This window comes from Panthera onca, chromosome A2, assembly GCF_046562875.1.
Source record: "Panthera onca isolate mPanOnc1 chromosome A2, mPanOnc1 haplotype 2, whole genome shotgun sequence".
In the NCBI taxonomy this organism is placed as follows: domain Eukaryota; kingdom Metazoa; phylum Chordata; class Mammalia; order Carnivora; family Felidae; genus Panthera; species Panthera onca.
In genome coordinates, this window is record NC_138340.1 from 148,581,697 (window position 1) to 148,602,241 (window position 20,545).

General features: G+C 41.5%; 1 protein-coding gene across 3 annotated transcripts in view; it reads right to left on the minus strand.

Moving 5' to 3' along the window:
- CHCHD3 (coiled-coil-helix-coiled-coil-helix domain containing 3) overlaps positions 1-17,868 on the minus strand; it is a 280,744-nt gene extending 262,876 nt beyond the window's left edge. For all 3 annotated transcript variants that reach the window (XM_060633180.3, XM_060633181.3, XM_060633179.3), the window contains exons 1-2: positions 17,617-17,868; positions 6,350-6,437 (exon numbers count right to left, since the gene is read on the minus strand). In XM_060633180.3, the coding sequence (XP_060489163.3) occupies positions 6,350-6,437; positions 17,617-17,697 (169 nt within the window). In that variant the 5' untranslated portion in view covers positions 17,698-17,868. The remainder of the gene's footprint in view (positions 1-6,349; positions 6,438-17,616) is intronic.
- Positions 17,869-20,545: the final 2,677 nt, after the last annotated feature.

The window sequence follows — 20,545 nt, forward strand, 5'->3', positions numbered from 1 at the left end:
TTCTTGAGAGAGAGAGAGCGCGTGCGCACGCACTCGCACGTGCCGCGGGGAGAGGCAGAGAGAGAGCGAGACACAGAATGTAAGGCAGGCTCTAGGCTCTGGGCTGTCAGCACACAGCCCCTTGCAGGGCTCGAACTCATGAACTGCGAGACTGTAATCTGAGCTGAAGTCAGAAGCTTAACCTACTGAGCCACCCAGGTGCCCCCAAAATAGACAAACTTTTTTAAAAAGTTAAAATTAATAAGTAAATAAATAAATAAATAAATAAAGCCTTTAAATCAATAGTGTGCAGGGTGCCTGGGTGGCTCAGTCAGTTAAACATCTGACTTCAGCTCAGGTCATGATCTCACGTTTTGTGAATTCAAGCCCCACTTCAGGTGAACATGACCCCCCACTTCAGGTAAGCCCCACTTCTCTCTCTCTCTCTCTCTCTACTCCTCGTGGAATTCTCTCTCTCCCTCTTTGCCCCCCGCTCACTTGTGCCCTCCCTCATAAATAAATAAATAAATAAATAGCATACACATAACTTCCTTTTAGGAACCGTCAGACAAATTATCTATTACAGCACAAAAAGTGCACACCTGAGACACTGACATCAACAGAGTTTCGTGTATTAAAAGTTGGAAACCTGGATTCTGTAACTTCCCTTCCATTCTTGTAACTCAAGTCAAAGGAACAAGTGCAACGTGTTTACTGTGAACTCTCGCTACTGTGTTATGTCTAAATAGGCCTTAAAGAGCTGTTTCAGAGGGCTAGATTTGGGGAGAAAAACACATAGAACATATAGATGAATCTATTTCCCTAAATTGGCTGTTGAGTTTGGGCTGTGCTATTTCCGGCTTAAATTGGTTTCCTGCAATTTGTTAAGGCTGCCAAATACTTAGTGATCTCAGTGACACACTTAACACAAATCAGCAAATCTTTCTTATTTTTCACAATGGCAAGAAATGTACAGAGAAACTTGCCCAGTGAGGATAACAATAAAAGTGAGTTGTCTTTTTTCCCAGATTCATCATTTTCATCTGGTTCCTAGTGGCTTAGGAAACCAACAAATAGCCTCCTAATGTCATTTCCTGCCTGTTTTTTTCCTATTGATTTGGGGACAGAGTTCCCTCAACATTAGGTAGGGTCAAACATGAGCGGTCTGACCTCACTATAAGCCAGAAAAACTAAAGGATCAGGGTGGAAATGAAGAAAATTGATATCCAACAGTGGTTTTTAAAATCAAAACAGATGCACAATGTTAATATCGCCTTACAACAGCCTAAAAAAAAAAAAATCAACTGGTGTAAAAGCAAACCAACATATTTGGGATAACACATAACACAGCAAAGAATTTGAGGCAGCAAGGACACAGTTAAGTTCTTTAGAGCACATTCATTTATTAAAGTGGCATTACAATCTGCTGTGTGTCACATATTATATTATTTTGCCTGAACAGCTTTACATGCAAATACTTATTGCAACGAGTCATTGATCTGGTTCAAGGTTTGGCAAAAAAAAAAAAAGTTTCAGTAAAGTCTTTAGAGGAACTCACTTTCTTATAGCATAAATTATATTCTCAAACAATATATATGACAAAACTTAGCTCCTATATACAGAAACCCTAGGGCTCTCAGTCCACCAAATACGCTGTCCTATATTCACACATATGAATAGTCTAGGGCTGGTATGAATGAGACTCCTCAGAGGAAGAAGGCTTTTTAACGAATATTAAAAAATTCAACTCGGGCGCCTGGGTGGCTCAGTCAGTTAAGCGTCCGACTTAGGCTCAGGTCATGATCTCACGGTCCGTGAGTTCGAGCCCCGCGTCGGGCTCTGTGCTGATGAGATTAACTAAATGAGATTAATTAAAATGAGATTAACTAAAAACCCCAAATGAGACAAACACAGAGAAGAACATAAACTTTGAGGCTTTCTACTTTTATAAACATTTCTTATTTTTAAGAAAAATAAATTTTTGTTAATTGCCACAGTCATGGTCTAACTGCATTCTTAACCTAAGGGCAAGACCATTTCAAAACAGCATGTCAGATCTTAGTTCTTTTCTTGAGTTGGGTTGGAATAGATTAGGGAAATATTCTACTCAGAGGGCCACATCCTGTACCACATCATGGTACAGACAGAAAAAGCAAGTATTTATGCAGAATGTGAAGATACAGGTGTTCCCCAGCTACTCGGAATCTAAGGAATCAATACCTCCAGGACACTTGTAACACACAGTTCAGGAAGCTATTATAAAGACTGAGGTGGGGCGCCTGGGTGGCTCAGTCGGTTAAGCGTCCGACTTCGGCTCAGGTCACGATCTCGCGGTCCGTGAGTTTGAGCCCCGCGTCGGGCTCTGGGCTGATGGCTCAGAGCCTGGAGCCTGCTTCCGATTCTGTGTCTCCCTCTCTCTCTGTCCCTCCCTCGTTCATGCTCTGTCTCTCTCTGTTTCAAAAATAAATAAACATTAAAAAAAAAAAAAATTAAAAAAAAAAAAAGACTGAGGTGAAGATAGTGTACCCCAGGGAAATATTCCCGGAAGTGTCCACTTACCCACAATCCTGGGGGAGCTGGGATGTGGGAAAGGCAGGCAACAAGATTCAAACACACAGCACCATTGAGCTCAGTAACTTTAGTCACATCATTGAAATCATCTGATGGAGCTCACAATGCCAAGCACTGATATATTCTAGACTACGCAACAGAACTTTCTGCAGTGATGAAAATGCCCTGTACCTGCACTGTCCAATAAGATAGCCGCTAGCTGCATGTGGTTACTGAGCACTGAAATGTGACTCACGCAACTGAGGAGCTGAAACATCAGTTTTATCTCATTTTCATTAATTTTAATTTAAATCTTCACAGCCACGTGTGACTGGGGGCTACCATTCAGAGTGTAGTTCTAGCCTGACCACCAAAACACAAGGTGGCATTCAAAGAGTTTTCAGTGCCCAGGCTGGCCATGGACCCGAGTTCATCAGTCATGTCAAACCCAGAAATGGGAAGGGACAGACGCCTCAGCACAGCCAGGGTGCATCACGATGTCAGGTCATGCTCTGCAGGTCAGACCATGAGCATTCACAGAAAGCCTCCCTACCCACATCCACTCTCTCAAAAGTACCAGTTCAAGAAACCAACCCAAGCAGGAAAACACTTTCTCTCCTCCAATGCACTACTGAATGAGAACTAATGTGGGGAAAAGCTAGAAGATGCAACAATCACTTACAGATAGAAGGTTCTTTCCTAAACTCAAGCAGCACATCACTAAAAAGGGAGCTCTTTCCCTCCAACTAGTTTCTGTCACATCTTTTCTACAAATGAAGCCGGGTGCCATTCAAATTATAATAAACAGGTGGTTAACAGCATCTGCTCTGGAGTCAAACAGACTTGAATTCAACTGTCACCTCCATTGCTTACCAGCTTTGGGACTCTGGGCAAGATAACTAATCATGTCAAGTCTCCATTTCCTTCTATATAAAACAGGTTAAAAACAGTCCCTCCCTCACAGGGTTATAAGGATTAAATGAGATAAGACATAGAAACATGCAAATGACATTTAAGGATTATTTATCACTATTCCATCATTACTTGTCTTCATCATCACCATTATCATCCTCTCTCCCTAACACTGTAGGAAGGAAAGAAATCTACCCAGAAAAAAATCATGTTGTAGAACAAATTCCAATTTAAAAAATATCCACACATCGGGGCACCTGGGTGGCTCAGTCGGTTAAGCATCAGCTTTAGCTCAGGTCATGATCTCGTGGTTTGTGAGTCCCACATAGGACTCTCTGCTATCAGCTTGGAGCCCACTTCGGATCCTCTGTCCCCATCCATCTCTGCCCTTCCCCTGCTGATTCTCTCGCTCTCTCAAAATAAATAAACTTTAAAAAAAAAAAATCCACATATCAAAAGTTATTCTTAAGCCAAAATACTTGATATACTTAATTTTAGTATCTTTCTAGGTTTCTCTTATACTATGCTTCTATCTTTCTTATCATCTTCTTATATACTTAGTTGTTTCTGCCCAAAAACCCAAAACTTTTTGAAAGGAGAGGAGTTTTGTGTGTATGTGTCCTCTCAAAACAACTAGTTTAATTATTTGCACAATAGTGGACAGTCAATAAAGTAAATGCCACCTGAATTAAATTTATAGAATTATATTCCAAAACGATCACGAGTAGCTACTTTCAAAATGGATAATGGGATCACCCTAAATTAATTCAACACTTAAGCACTAGGAACTATCCTAGAAGCTGGGAATTCAGTTGTGAAAAGACAAGGGACCATGTCCCTGGAGCTTACCTTCTGGAGGAGATGGCAGTCACCGGACACAAGTAAAAGAAGGATGGTAGGAAATGATAAATGATGAGATGAAAAACAGAAAGGGTCCAGTCATGGTGTTTCTCAGAGGCCAAGGAAAGCAGTTCAAGTTATATTCCGTGTACCATGGAGAGCCACCACTGGGATGTGACCTGGACTGATCAATTTTTTTTTTGAGATTGCTAAGGCTTCTGTGTGCATGGCAAAGTGTAAAGGGACAAGAGAGGAAATAGGGAACCAGTTAAGAGGCTCTCAGACGGCAAGGTGAGAGGCACTGGTTGTCTAGGTCGGTGCTACAGCAGAAGAGACAGATGTGAAAGGGTCACATTCCCGTGTGTTGTAGAGATGGATGGGACGAGACTGGCTAATGGCCCAAAGTAAGGAGTAAGGATAGCATGGGGCCCAGGTTTAGGGCTTGACCACCTGTGCCATTTACTGGGAAAGATGGAGAAAAGCAAGTCTGGGGAAGATCAAAGAGGCTTACTTTGGATATGTTACGTTGAAGATCTGTAAGCAGAGACTTCAAGTAGGCATTGCCTAAGTTTTGTTTCAAGGAGAGAAGTCAGAGCTAGTGATACAATTATGGGAGTCACGGGCATCTGTATTATGATTCAAAAGCCACTGAATTGGGGGAAATTACTTAGTGGAAATCAGCAAAGACAACTAGGCTGAAGAGGTGGGAAGAAAACCAGGAGAGTGTGTGGTCCAGAAGCCAAAGAAAGGGTTTCTGGCAAGGAGGGAGTGGTCACTTCCTAATGTTAATGAACTGTGAACCCCTCTTAATGCTCCCACTAAACAAGAAGATTCATTAACAGCAAGAACTATTACTTATTCATTATTTCTTACTCAACTATTTCTTACTCATCCCTTACCCTCTGCTTTAAAAAACATATCAGAAGCTCAATTCATGGTATAACTAATGATTGGTAAGAAGGTCAAGACTATGCCCAAGTGAATGGCATCTGGGCAGCATTTCATCCTTCTCAGTGTATCTCAGTCTGGAGGCAGATTTGCCACACAATACCCTTTCTAATAAATACAGAAACTACCTAGTCCAAGATTAACCATCTCGATTATTTTCCCATTGCCATTTTCCGAATAAACAGAGGGTCCATCCATTACACTGAGTAGCACAAGAACAGTACCACACACAAAGCAGGTGCTCAATAAACTATCTGTTGGATGAAGAAATGGATGGGATAGGGGAGAGCAAAGAAAAGAGAAAGAGTCTCTTATTCCACAGGATCCACAAATAAAATGAGGCTTAATAATCATCTGTAGATTTCATTTAACATCTTGTTTTCATCAATAATTAAGACTGAGAAGAAATAAACTGTTTATAAACTTAGAAGAAGTCTACTGGAAAATGAAAGCATTAGGGATATTCACAATTTGGCAACAGTAAGTCGATATGTTCTAAGTTCAATATTTTATTATAAATGTTTATTCCTAACTCTCTAATATTCCTACAAGTAATCCATTTTATACAGATATTATGAAGTAACCTGCCAAAACTTAATAAAGGGTTCAGAAGCTGGCTGAGAAAAAAAAAATTGTTCCCAAGACTGGTTTGTAAGTAGATTCATTCTCCTTTTAGTGCAAAATGTTTTAAAAGAAACCCTGGTACTGATTTAAGAAACCCTGGTACTGATTTCTAACATTGCATATAAAAAGCCGAACACTAGGGGCGCCTGGGTGGCTTAGTCGGTTGAGTGTCCGACTTCGGCTCAGGTCATGATCTCACACTCCGTGAGTTCAAGCCCCGCGTCAGGCTCTGTGCTGACAGCTCAGAGCCTGGAGCCTGCTTCGGGATTCTGTGTCTCCCTCTCTCTCTGCCCCTGCCCCGCTCATGCTCTGTCTCTCGCTCTCTGTCAAAAATAAATAAAACATTTAAAAAAATAATAAATAAATAAATAAATAAAAAGCCGAACACCCAAATAACAATAGACACAGAGGAGTGTAGAAGAAGTTGACTACCAAGTAAACTCTTATCGCTTATAATTTTTCTACTAAAAATTCTAAAATTAAAATTCTGAAATACCTGAGGCACCATAAGCGCCAGAATACCGCTGAGACTTCGAACCAGATGGGGAGGTTTCCTTCATACGATCAATCACATTTTCTGAAAGCTGAAAAGGCAACATCAAAATAAAATCAATTATAAAAAAAAAAGGAAAGAAAGAAAACAGTACAATAGCACCCGAGTAATTTAGTCATCCATATCAATATGTATAACGAATGGCCTAGAGAAAGCTAATAGCTATAAAACTAAAAGCAAGGAAGAAAAGTTTTAAGACATCAAGATGCACCCTACAGCACTACTTTATTTCTTCTAATGCACTGCTAATTGCGCATTATAAATACCTCCTGTCCTCATTTTATACAGTGCACTAAATTAATCTCTGAGAAAACGTAAGCCAAGAAAACGCCTTTGACTTTCCTCCCCTAATCCTACAAATTAATTTATGCAAGCAACAGGTCTTTGCTCCTTCCTTCCTTCCAGTCTCAAAGGAAATGGTGTCCCTCCATCCCTCCTGTTCAGGCTAATCACAAACAACTGCTCTTTCAACAGATTCTATTATGCAGCTATCCCATGCCAGGAACCAGGCTAGACTTGGGGTATTCAATAGTCATCAAGTTGCATAAAGTGGGTTAGAGGAAACAATCATCAGGCATTTAAATATAACAGGAAGATCATTGCCTATGTCAGCTGGCCTAGAATGGAAGTATACAGAAGGCATAGTGGACGGGACATCTAGCCAGGCTTTGGGCATGGGGCTGGGACTGGGAAAGATAAGCAGGTGTTAGGAAGAGAAGGGGATAACAGTACTCCAAGAGGAGGAAAACACATGGCGGTATAGATGAGAAACAGGGCTTGCCACCATCAGACGTTAAGTGCAGATAACAAGTAGACAGTTGGCAGTAAGGCAGAGGCTCTGAGGAACACTCAGGCCTGGAAGGTCTGAGAGTCATCAGTCCCTGAATTACTATTGTACCATTCTTTTTATTTTCTTTATTGCACTTACCACTATCTGATGCATTGTTTGCCTGCCTTTTACGCTAGAAAGGAAGTTCCATGAAAGCTAGCATTTGGATGTCCTATTATATCCCCAGAGCCTCAATAAGCCTGGTTAATTGAGTGAATGGCTAAAGAAATGACTGAAACAATATGTGAATGAATGAAGAATGGCTGAAGCACGAAACTGGGGAGAGGGCACAGTGAGAGAAGGTGGACAGGAAAATAAGATTTTGGATTCTGAAGAGTCCTAGCAAACCCATGAAGTCAAACAGTTTGAACTTGATCCTGAGGGCAACTGGGCACAATCGAAGGATTTTAAGCAGGGTAATGACAAGATCAGACTTACATTTTAGAAAGATCACTCTAGCCACTGCTAGAGAACAGATTGGAGGGGGACAAGAACAGAAGCAGGAAGTCCCCTGAAGGAAGCTAAAGGACCAATTAAGAAGCTATTAAGCATATGTCCACACAAAGATTTGTGCAGGGATGTTCACAGCAGCATCAGTCATAATATAGCAAGAGCGGAACCACGCAAATGTCCGTCTGCAGGCAAACGGATAAACAAAACATTATGTATCCATACGATGGAATTCAATTCAGCAGTAAAAAGAAGTGAAGTTCTGCCACATGCTACAATATGGATAGATCAAAACAACAATTAAGGGAAGAAAGCCAGATACAAAAGGCCACATATTATATAATTTCATTTATATGAAATGCCCAGAAAAAGGCAACTCTGCGTAGATAGAAAGTAGAGAAATAGATGCTTATGGCTAGAGTAGGAATGGGGATTAACTATAAATGAACACGACAGATCTTACTGGGGTGATGAAAATGTTTTAAAACTGGATTGTGCTGGGGCGACCGGGTGGCTCAGTTGGTTAAACGTCCGACTTCAGCTCAAGTCATGGTCTCACGGTTCCTGAGTTCGAGCCCCGCATCGGGCTCTGTGCTGACAGCTCGGAGCCTGGAGCCTGCTTCCGATTCTGTGTCTCCCTCTCTCTCTCTCTGCCCCTCCCCTGCTCATGCTCTGTCTCTCTCTGTCTCAAAAATAAAAAAAAATTAAAAAAAAATTTCTTTTAAACTGGATCGTGCTGGGGCACTTGGGTGGCTCAGTCGGTTAAACATCCAACTTCAACTCAGGTCATGATCTCACAGTTTGGGAGATCAAGACCCGCATCAGGCTCTGCACTGCAGAGCCTGCTGGGGATTCTCTCTCTCCCTCTCTCTCTTTCAAAATAAATAAAATTTTTAAAAAATTAAAAATTAAAAAAAAAACTGGTTTGCGCTGATAGTTGCACAAGTTGGTAAATTTACTAGAAAGTGCTGTATACAGAAAACAGGTGAATTTTATAATACGTGAAATACACAATAAGGTTGTTTAAAAAAAATTATTAGCCATCCAAAAGGAACACATTCAAAGATATTTAGGATTAAAATAGCTAACATTCACTGAGTGCTTATTATGTGCCAGGCGTTACACTAAAAACACTTTCCTCATTTAATCCTCACCTATCATATGAGACAGACACTTCTCCACTGTATAGGTGAGAATGTGAAGCCCAACCAGACTAAATAACTTGCCTGGATTTTATATTTTATCAGTAATGGAGCCAGAATCAAACCCAGGAAGTCTGAGTCTCAAGGTCCCACTCAGGTACCCCGCTTTATTGCCAGACCTGGTGTCTGACTAGCCATGGAAGTGAAGAAGAAGTCATCAGAACAGCCAGGTTTGTGAGTTGTGTAACTGGGTGATCCCCCTCCTCTATCTGCAAAGACCTCCTTCCAACTTCCACGTCCTTGACTCACCACCATCTAGCTTATAACCCAGTACAGTGGTGCTCTTGTAAAAGTCACCAATGACCAAATAATCTTTTGTGTTTATATTTATACAACTAACTTACACGGCTTCCCTTTAGCTTCTAACACCTGCGGTCACTCTCCTCTTCTGGAAATGTCTCCAGTGGCCTTTCTGACCACCCACCATCCTGACAGCCCTAGGGCTCTGGCCACATCTTATCTGTTTGGCAGGCTTCCCCCGTCTCGCCTACCCTTAGATGCCAGAGGTCCACATACCCTCCCTTGCCTTTATTCACTTCTCACTCTCAAAGCTCTTGTTGGCAATCTCATCCACTCCCTTGATAACTGTGTTGATGAATTAATGAATTCTAAATCCTTCATGTCCCAAAACCTAAACCTATACATTGAACTGCCTAATGGACACCTCCTCTTGGACAGACCACAAGCCCCTCAAACCCAACATCTCCTAAATTGAATTCTTATTTGCCAAAATCTCTCCATCTTCTTGCTTTCCTAATCTCATTAATGACACCACCTCCATCCAACTTTCTGAATCAGAACAAAGGACTTACCCTGACTCTTCATTCTCCCTCGTCCTCTGAGTCATGAATTCTTCAACCGCTAAATATCTACTTATTCCAACATTCCTTCTCCCGTCCCAATTCCCCTGCCCTAATTCATGGCACCATCAATAACCTTCCTAAAACACAAATCTGATTATGGTAACTCCCTGCTTCAACTCCTTCATACCTTCTGTTGACAGAAAAGTCCAAATTCTTCTGCACAGCACCCAAGACTTCCTCATCATTTGGTCATGGCCTAACTCTCCAACCTCAATTTCCACAGCCTTTCCCTTAATACTTCATACCTTGTTTCCCCACCTCCATACTGGCTACTTATTTGATGCCATTGCTTTGCCTTTACACATGGCTCTATTGCCTTCTCCCCTGGCCCTGGGGGAGGGAATCACCTTTCAAAATTCAGTTCAAACATCCCACAGCTTTCTCTGACCAAATCAGTTCCCACTCCATTCCAACTCTGCTTACCCAAGGGCTACCCTTATTTGTGCCCCACGATACCTTGCACAAATCTCCAAAGACAAAACAAGTATTTTCCTTTCAACAAAACTGTGTGCTCCTGTATACTATGGAATCATTCACCAAATGTTCCCTGCAAGAAGACATCAGTGAACAAAACAGTTTGTACCTGAGCAGTTACTTGTATCTCAGGACCCAAACCGGAATGCAGGGGGAGCCAGTTAAGGGAAAGACTACAGCTCAAAAGCTGGCATCTTTGGAGGAAAATCCCAAGGCTCTTGGAGGAGAAATCGAAGTTAGAAAGGACAATGTCAAGGGACTTTCTATTTGAAGATGTCAGGGCCACTTGCTTCTTTTGTAACAACTGACAGCCACTGACACTGCTGTTGAAACTCATCTGCAAAGCTGAGATACATCTTAGGAAAAAACCCTTTAAGACTGACTGACTATAATCCTGAGTAACATCCAGTTTCTGGTAGCATCAGGATAAGCGGTAACCCCCCAATCTCTAGGCCAGTGCTTTCTCTGTTAAACAATACACCCCTACGATCCTATGTGACAAAATAAATTCACTTCCTCTTAAGGAGGTAAAATGAGCCTAAGTTTTAGAATCTTAAAACTATTTTAACTGATACATAATGTATATAAAGCTCGTTCAATATATAATGTAATATACTACACATTATGTATATTTATAGACTATTTAAATTAGTATGCCATAATATATTACATATATATCACATATCATACACTATTATACATCATATATGGTATGTTACATATTTAACATAATTTGTGTTTAAAGCCAATCACCTAAGGTTATTTTGAGATAAATTATATACACACGTAATTTTATATGTTAATTTATATTTCTATTGCTCAGGCCAGTCAAAGAACTACAACTACACTAAATATATATCCTACACAATCAGAAAGTGAATGTGTTTGCTAAAAACCAAGTGTTAGCTATAAACCTGCACCTGTATTGGGCACAGGCTACCCTTTCTTCTAAATACCACTTCGTCCATTTCTCATCCAAATTCATACATTACCATTACCTATTGCTACTTTCAAAATGAATACGACAGAAAGTTCTTCCAGTGACTAAAGCAGCTTCAAAAGTATTATCCCTTTAGAGTAAAACTAAAGGCTGACCCAAATAGAGGAAAAAGCACTGGCCACCTCCTGGCTATACAATCCTAAGGAAGTCCTCTCCAGGGGCCTCATTTTCCTCATCTGAAACTGAAGAAGGCCTACGCCCAGGGTTTTAGGGAGGATGACCTACACACATACTTGGTAAAACTTTACCAGCAATACGGCTCCAGCCATGGGGACTTGGACTGATCCTGTCATCATGTTCGTCCAGCAGCTCATCAGAGCTTGGGCTGAGCTCCTCGGCTACCCGGTGCATGAAGACCAGGGCTACAGCTATTGCCGGTGGCAGCCGCCTAAGTCCTAAAACAATTACATAAAGTTCTCACTTGTCCCTATCCATGCATACTCTTTGGGTAAAGTGTACTGTCTCTTTCAGCCTGATCACTAAGTCTTTTTATTTATTTTTGTGGCTTATCTGATGCCTCAAAACTTGCTACTTAATGTCAAATTCTTACATCAATTCCAAACATTCCCCAATGTGGTCTTTGATTGTATTTCAGTAAGTGTATAAGCATGTCATGTCCAAAGCAGCATAATTCATCTTTTGAGTTGATAAACACATCGTAAAGTTGTGTTGAGCATCAACCTCCCTGTTTTGTTCTTAAAATCTTTGTCAGTGGATCCTTAGGCCCTTCCAAAGGCACATCCACGGCAGCCTATGGTTGCAACTCTGCGTACTCCAAGCATGATTCACCCTACCCCAGGCCGTTCTCAGCTACGCTGATACAAGGCAATTGCCATGCTGTGTTATCCTCTGTATTTCCAGTGAACACCAGCTGAGCTGACCTTCCAGGTGCAGAAATGGGTTCATACCTGCACCCTCCCCTCATCTCCTCTGGGAACCGGGGTACTCGTGAAGCAGTTGACATGTCAGGGTTACACCCGCAATCTGTAGCTTTAGAACAACTCTTCTTTGTGATGTGAACAGACCCAAAAGGGATCAGAGGTAGAACATAAGCTTCTGCAAGAGCTGGATAAGCAGCCCTCTGTAAGAGAAGCAGCTACTTCAGGAAACATCTTCCCTTAAACAGGGTACTTCTTTTAGAAAAGCTTCTGTCCTATTTAAAGACCTATAGCTACTATACCTGCTTTCTAGACCTCTCTGTACTTACTCCCCAGCAAGGCAAATATCATGTGCAATCTACAAAAAGTATTTGCAGCAAACAATGGCAAACTCTCTCTCTCTCTGACACACACACACACACACACACACACACACACACACACACAGGAATCATGCCCGGAGGTCCCTGGACTCAGGGGCCCATGGATTAATTCTTCAGCTGTATGCAACTCTCTGCTTGTTGCAGTGTTCTAGGCAGAATCTATAGCTCACAGATTTACAATAATCTGTGAACTAAAAGAACCACTGTTCTAACATGACAGATGACTTAGAGAAGGGCCTGCCAACATCGCAGAATTCCATCCACTGACTTTGATTATCTGCCCTATTCTCTACTGATGCTAAAGACAAATTTATGTAAATGGGGCTTCCGAAGCTCTGAACCACTCACCACACCAACATGTGCTCCAGAGAGGAGGAAAAGAGGTGTATCATATCCTACAGGGTTCGCTGTGGAACTCAAATCTCCCCACCACCTTGACTGGTCTTATCTAAAATGAGCACAGATAGGGGCTCCTCGGTGGCTCAGACAGCTAAGCGTCCGACTTCAGTTCGGGTCATGATCTCACGGTTCCTGAGTTCGAGCCCCGCATCGGGCTCTGTGCTGACAGCTTGGAGCCTGGAGCCTGCTTCAGATTCTATGTCTCCCTCTCTCTCTGCCCCTCCCCTGCTCACACTCTGCCTCTCTCTCTCTCTCTCTCTGCCTCTCTCTCTCTCTCTCAAAAATAAATAAACATTAAAAAGTAATAATAATAAAATAAAATGAGCACAAATACACCACTCACCAATCTAGAATCCGGTATTTTCAGAAACAGGAGGCTGCGTGAGATGGACAAAGTATTTCCACTTCCAAGGAACAGAGTAAAATGAGGGGAGCTCCTAAGTTACCCTTCTCCAAGAGGTAAAGTTTGCAACCACATGAGACAAATAAATCACACCCTCACCTCCATAATAGTTTTTCTCATCTCTTCCAGATGCATCTTATCCAAAAGATTAAAGGAGTCAGACCCATTTTTCTCGCTCGGTCTTCCTTCCACGTAGGTCATTTTCCGTGAGAGTACTGGTTTGCTTTTTGTTAAATTACCATTTTAAGACACAGGCTCCAAAAACTGCCATTATTATTTAGAAGCTGTTACTCCTAAACACTTAAGGGCATGGCAAGGGAGGGAGAGACACACAGATAAATACAGTAATTTTTAGCTTATGTTTGTAATTTGCCACAAACATTTCTTTGCATTTGTCATTAGTGGCAATGAACTTCTACTACCTGCATAAAATCTTAGAAAGCTTTAAAAAGAAAAGTCCTAGAAAGTTTAACAGGGTACTCTGCCCAAGAGAGTCACAGATGCTAAACTGCAAAGGTACCAATCATCCACCAGTTAGCTGAATTACCTAGACAACATCCCTCCGCACTCCCCATGACTGACTGGACTTGTTGCCTCTGCTAATATACACGCTCCGGAATCCTCAACAACATCTCACGTTAAATAATCTTTTCAGTTAGAGGCTCCCAACTGCCAATACTTCCCCAAAGCATTAGCTGTGTTCCATGTGAGGATCCACACTACCACATGTATGGCTCCCATGAATTTCAGCTTGCAACTTCAAGGCCCGTTGCAGAGACTCATTTATGCCTGGAAAGCACGATAAATATTACTTTGAAAATGATACTCATTGAAGTTGACATTTGCTCTGGAAGAGTTCACTCAAAGCTTTGATGTTTCAGATAAACCAGTGGAAGACTGAGTGGTAAGCATGCCTTCCGAGCAGGCACAGCAGGTGCTCAGAAAAATCCTATTAAGCACATGTAATATGAGTAATGAAAATGCTTGGTCTATCCCTAGAAATTATTTTAGACTTGGAGAGGAAGGCAAGGAAAGAAGGTGGCCTTTCATCCAACCATGAGTTGTTTCAGATTAGAAGCTGAAATAAGGTGTAAGATTATGGGTGATTTTATGCAAGTGGGGGGAAAGCTATCAATTGCTAAGGATAAAGGAAATAAATAAGACCCTATAAATACCATGAAAATAACATGTCGTAGGTGAGAATAAACTTTAAACTTAAAATTGTAAGTAGGTCCTTTAATTGCTAGCCATTGAGGACCTCAGCAAGAAAAATCTAGACAAACATTATCAATAAACACAGCCTAGTTACTGAAAGCCTGATATTGTCTGCTAAGTGCAACACTTCCTATATTAAGATAAATGAAGATGAAATTACTATCCTTATCAGTGGAATGCAGAATTGGTTTTCCAGCAGTGACTGAGTCCATGAATCGCTCCTATGCTCTCATTTCTTACGAGTGAGGACACAAATATTAGACATTGGGCAAATTTGGAACGTTTTCTTCAGCCAAGTTGAACTACCTATCTGCAGTTCAACATTGAAGCATGGACCTCATCGGCACCATGTTTTAATCAACTGAGCTAAAACCAGTAACTCACTTATGAAACTGAGATTGTTGCTTATCCTTCCCGGTGCCTCATAGGAAAACAAGATGACTCTTTCGAGCTAAGAAAAATACAGAAATCAGCTGAAAAAATATACAAAATGCCTAAAGAAAAAAATCACACAAACGATCAGCTGCAGAACTCAGGACTCCTATCTCCCCGTCCACATCTTTAGGTATGTCGTGAGAACACAACATGCTCTAATTTTTAAGTTCAATATAACTTTATATATCCATTCCCTTGAACAGCTCTAATAATAGCTATTACTCATATAAGTAGTAAACACTGTCAAAATACTAAATGCCTATATACATTGTCAACTTTCTCACCAGTAGAGCTTGATACATAAGTATCTCAAGCAGGCTACAGTATGCAGACATACTAAACAAGGAAACACAGTCAAAAGTGACTTGTCCAGGGCCACAGAGCCTAGTGAGACACAGAGCTAGGACTAAACCCAGGTCTGCCTGGTTCCAAAGCAAGTGCTCTCTCCACTATACTACACAGCACCTCCAAAGAATCTTCAAATATTAGATGTGATGGAACCTTACAAAAATGGCTGCTTTTAGAAAATCTACAATGTGCCCCATATTTTAAATACCTTACCTCAACTTCTTACCAAATATAAAAAAGTGACTTGTCCAAAGCCACAGACTAATAAATGCCTAGTCTGAGACTTAAAACCGAGGTCTGTTTAACTCTGACTGATGCTCTTTTGACCGTGACCTCAAAGAACTCAGAATGACCCCCGAATACTCAACAATTCAAGAGCGTGCCATTTTTAGAGGAAAATGCGATGGGTTGACTATGGCTACAAGAAATTTATAGTGCCACTAGACTCACAGAATTTCAGAACTTGAAAAGCTCAGAGATCTTAGAGATGTATTCAAGCCCCATCATTTTGCAGATGAGAAAACCAAAGCTCGGAATGATGCAAACTGTCCTTGAAAAAGAAGGATTTGAAGCAACTGGGAGAACACTGCAAGGGCATTCCAGGTGGAGGGTAGATCCTGAAGAAAAGTAAAGCGTAGAGGTCAAAAGGAGCATGGTGTGTGCTTGGATTATTATAAATAAAGTGCGCTCTGTGAGAAAGGAAAAAAAAAAATAGAATACAGCTGTCAAGCTGAGCAGCCAAAAGACACAGCTTCTTTTATGTAAAAAGTTTAGAAAAAGTTTTTTAAACAATCTCTCCATTTTAGTCTATTATATACCCCTATCATATACTTCCCCTATTTAACCTTACCTAATATTTGATATTAACCTCTGTGCTGTGGCCAAATTTTCTTTTAATTTAGTTTGCTCTCATCACTGTGTCTGTACCAGAGCATGAGAATAATGATTTACACATTCTTCTGGCCAATGTTTTCTCACCCAAAATTTATTTTGTTTCCTCTTACTCTTCTTTTTCACTCTCTGGGTATGGAACAATCAAAGCCTCAAGCAGGATTAAACAAATCTCTGCATAAAACTCAGAGTTTATAGTAGTTTTTATTTTACTCCAAAGAGTACCAACTAAACCACAACAATGCAAGGCAGCCTCAGACATTCTATTACAAAATGTGGCACTATCATTAATTAATATAAAGAAATGGTGGTCACAGACCAAAAACTGAGTTCAACAGTCTGAGTTTCTATAAAGAAAACTTTAATAAATTCTTCTCAAGGTAACAGTCTCACAGTAAAAAGTTTGTAAACATTGTAAATATTTAAGAAATTTTATTTCCTGATAACATGCTAAAAATAATTGATACATTTCATTTACTTGTGCTGGCGGTGTAATTACAGAGGAAGAAAAATAAAAGATATTATAAAACGTTCAGAAGTGAAATCGCTTTATTTACTAGGTTCAGGCATACTTTCAAAAAAAAAAAAAAAAAAAAGAGGCTCCAAATTCAGGTGCAGCAGCGAGTGTGTTAATGAAGTTAGTGCTGGTGTGCTGACACCCTAGAGAAAACTCAAGCTGTCAGTTTATGTGTCAAGCACGTACGGGAACATTAAAAATTCCTCTGCGACGTCTGGTTGAGAACTGATTGTATGACTCCCAGCGGTCTGAAAAATTGCAAACCTGTCTCAGGCCCTGTCAGGCTGGCAGACACTTGTGCTGAAGCAACTGGGTCTAGCCCAAAACTTAGGCGGCTGGCCACAGAGGGAAAGAGGAGGTACCAAGTGAAAGCGAAGAAGGGAGAAGTCACCCCAGGCAGGTCAGAAGCCTATGGGGTGTGCGAGCGTGCGGCAACGGGTGGTATCACAGGGAGGGCACCAAACGACCGAGAGCAGGTAAAGGTCTCCTCAAAGCCAATTCAGCTTGAGAAAGGTAACGGGGGCAGTGCAAAACGAGAGTTGGGGTCCTGAACCCAGGGGGTGTAAGACAAGCCCCATTTCACAGAAAGGAAGACAGGGGTTTCAAATAAAGTCCCACTACTCGTGAGCAAGAGTCAAATCTAGCCTGTGAGCCCCTGGCCGGTTTAATTCAGCGTGGCATTCCCCCCCACCCCCGCAACCCCCTCCAGCACAGTGCTCAGCACTTAGCACACAACCAGGAAATATCTCTGAATGAATGTCCCAAGTCTTGAAACTTCAAGCTTCTTTGCAGAGAACTCGGCTTCGGGCCGGACAACACTGGGGGCCGGGACGGGGGAAACCAGGCAGAGCGAGTCCCGGGAAGATCGGAGGTTTGGGGTCCGAATCCAGCTGCTGGCCCTCTGCCCGCCCACTGTCACTCACCCGGATGCCCTTCACCACGGTGATGTTCTCATTCTCGTCCGCCTCGAAGGTGACCCGGCGGGTGCTGGAGGTCCCGCCCATGGCTCCTGCTTCTGCCCCCACAGAGACCTAGCTGGACGCACGAGCACTTCAGGCCCCACGCGCACACACGCGCGTGGACACGCCCGGACTCTTCCCTTGCACGGCGGGAGCAAGGCCACGACCCCGAGGAGCAAGGAGAAGGCGCCGGTCCCGAACTCCCGCCTCCTCCGGTCACGCTCCACAACAAAAAGGCCTCTGGTTGGTCGGAGATACGAATGGCCCGCCTCTACTCGGTAGGGGCGCCTTGATTGGTTGGTCCAGACCCGGATGCTATGGCAACAGGTTCTGTTTGACAAGGTTTCCGGAGCCTCTGGGTGGCACTGGGAATTGTAGTCTCCATCAGGCGCGATGGTCGCTGGGACGTTCCCGCCTCAGACCTGGGGCGCAAGGGGAGCATGGCATTCTGGGAGATGTGGTCTTGACTGCTCGAAAGGCTTCTAGCCTGACAACTTTCAAGGAAGTTCGTTTATCTAACAAAGCGTACTTTGAAAATATTCTAGAAACTTAGGTAGGTGCGTTAAAAGATACAATGTCTCTCCTAAAGGAACTCACAGTTTAATTACGGAGATGCACCCGGCAAATGAAGCCATTCCTAGATTCCTAACTATAAAATCTGAGGCAAAATTTAACATTTAGTTTAGTCTTAACCATAAAAAAGTAAAAATAAAAATTAAGAACTTGGCCAATGGCCTTACCTCATGAGGACTATATATTATGTACTGTTCTGTTTACTTTTGTAAAGTAAAACTTTAAATATAATGGTTTTCAAATCTGCATATGTGAAAACAAAGACCATAAATTATTTGCACCAAACATGCAGATCATTCACTTTCTTGTGTCTCCTTCAACTTCAGTTATATAAGCTAGTTAGGCCATAATACAATGAGGCAAAGAAAAAGTTAAGTGATTGCTAAAAGTAGCATGAATTAGTGGAAGAATGGAAACTACTTCAGAAAAAGTTGAGATAATCTATTTTGGAAAGTTTCTAGTTCAGACCTTCACCTCTACAAGACAAGTAAATAATTTTTAAGTAATGTACACACACGTTTAAAAGTATTATTTTTGTGGTGCCTACATGGCTCAGTCGGCTGAGGGTGGGACTCTTGATTTTGGCTCAGGTCACGATCTCATGGTTCATGGGATTGAGCCCGCGATGGGCTTGCACTGAGCATGGAACCTGCTTAAGATTCTCCCTCCCCTTCTCTCTCTGCCCCTCCCCCCTTAAAAAATTATTATTTGCTACTCTGTGACATGTAAGTTTAGTTATGTGACCTTAGTCTTAACGGAGGTCGATTTGGAAATAAGGCTACTGGGGCGCCTGGGTGGCGCAGTCGGTTAAGCGTCCGACTTCAGCCAGGTCACGATCTCGCGGTCTGTGAGTTCGAGCCCCGCGTCAGGCTCTGGGCTGATGGCTCGGAGCCTGGAGCCTGTTTCCGATTCTGTGTCTCCCTCTCTCTCTGCCCCTCCCCCGTTCATGCTCTGTCTCTCTCTGTCCCAAAAATAAATAAAAAACGTTGGAAATAAGGCTACTGACAGTACGATCCTGGGATCCCTTTCAACATTACAAACAACCAACCACAATACAGCATCCTCTTATTACATAGGCCTTCACAAAATTTCAGTAACACTTTCTTTTTAAGTTTTTCTCATCTCTACACCCAACATGGGGTTCAAATTCACAGCCCCAAAGTCAAGAGTTGCATGCTTCTCCTACTGAACCAGCCAGGCACCCCTTAAACTGCAATAACATTTTTGAGTTTCAGTTATGTGCTAATTTATTACTGTAGGAATCTTTAGAACCAAGACGATGTCTTTTTCATCTCTGTATCCCTGTAGCAGAGCAGTGAATTTATCCTATGTCATCATTTTTTTTTAATTTTCACTATATATGTTTCCAAATTCTATTATGCAACTTTGCAGTTTTGAGACTACATGTTACTTTGTACTTTTCCCCAAATTGTATATTATGTTTAAACTTTGCTTTTACAGGGAGCTAAAAATACCAGGGATCTGTCTTTCCTTTCATTGGCACCTTCCCTCCACATACACACTCTCCTCACTTATTACCCCAACATATACTACCTACTGGAAGTTCTACATAAAGCAGATGTTAAGTAAATTCTTATCAAAATAACTAATTACAGGAGTTTAAGGGAAGAGTAGAGATATGAAGGAATCACTAGTTATCTTGAATCTATGCCCTTCAGCTACTAAATGAGTTCTTTCAACAAAATAAAGATGAGGAGGCCAAAGTATGAGAGGTAACATATTGCCATAATATATATTTTATGATAGAGAAACATGTAACTAATCTTATTAGGCAATCTAAAAATACTTTGGAATTCATAATCCATTCCAACCAACATTACAAAGGAAAAAAAATCTTGACTTGAAAAAAAATACATCTCATTCTTCGAAAAATGCCTACTATAACAACATTGGTCTACCTGTATCAATTTCAAGGCCAAGCCATGCCTACAGTCCCTTCTAAAGATAATTTCCTGAGCTACCCAGGACCTGTGATCTCCCTTTCTCTCTGGCAACAGCTTATTAGTGATCATCTAACCCAAAGGTGTCATTTAATTACCCAGAGACTTATGAGCTAGAATGCAAAGCTTTATCCAAACAAAAATAACAGCTAACGCTTGAGCCACTCAGACTCTATATGTCTTTTTCCCTTTTCTCTATCTCTCTGTTTCTTTCTCAAATTTAAACTTGAAATTTCAGAGCATGCAAAAAGATAGCAAAGAGAAAAGCTCTAATTCTGAGGCAGAACTATGAGGCATCACAGTAAGCTAAAGATAGGGGAGCAGAAATTATAAGAACAATAAAAGGTATCCAGACTGGA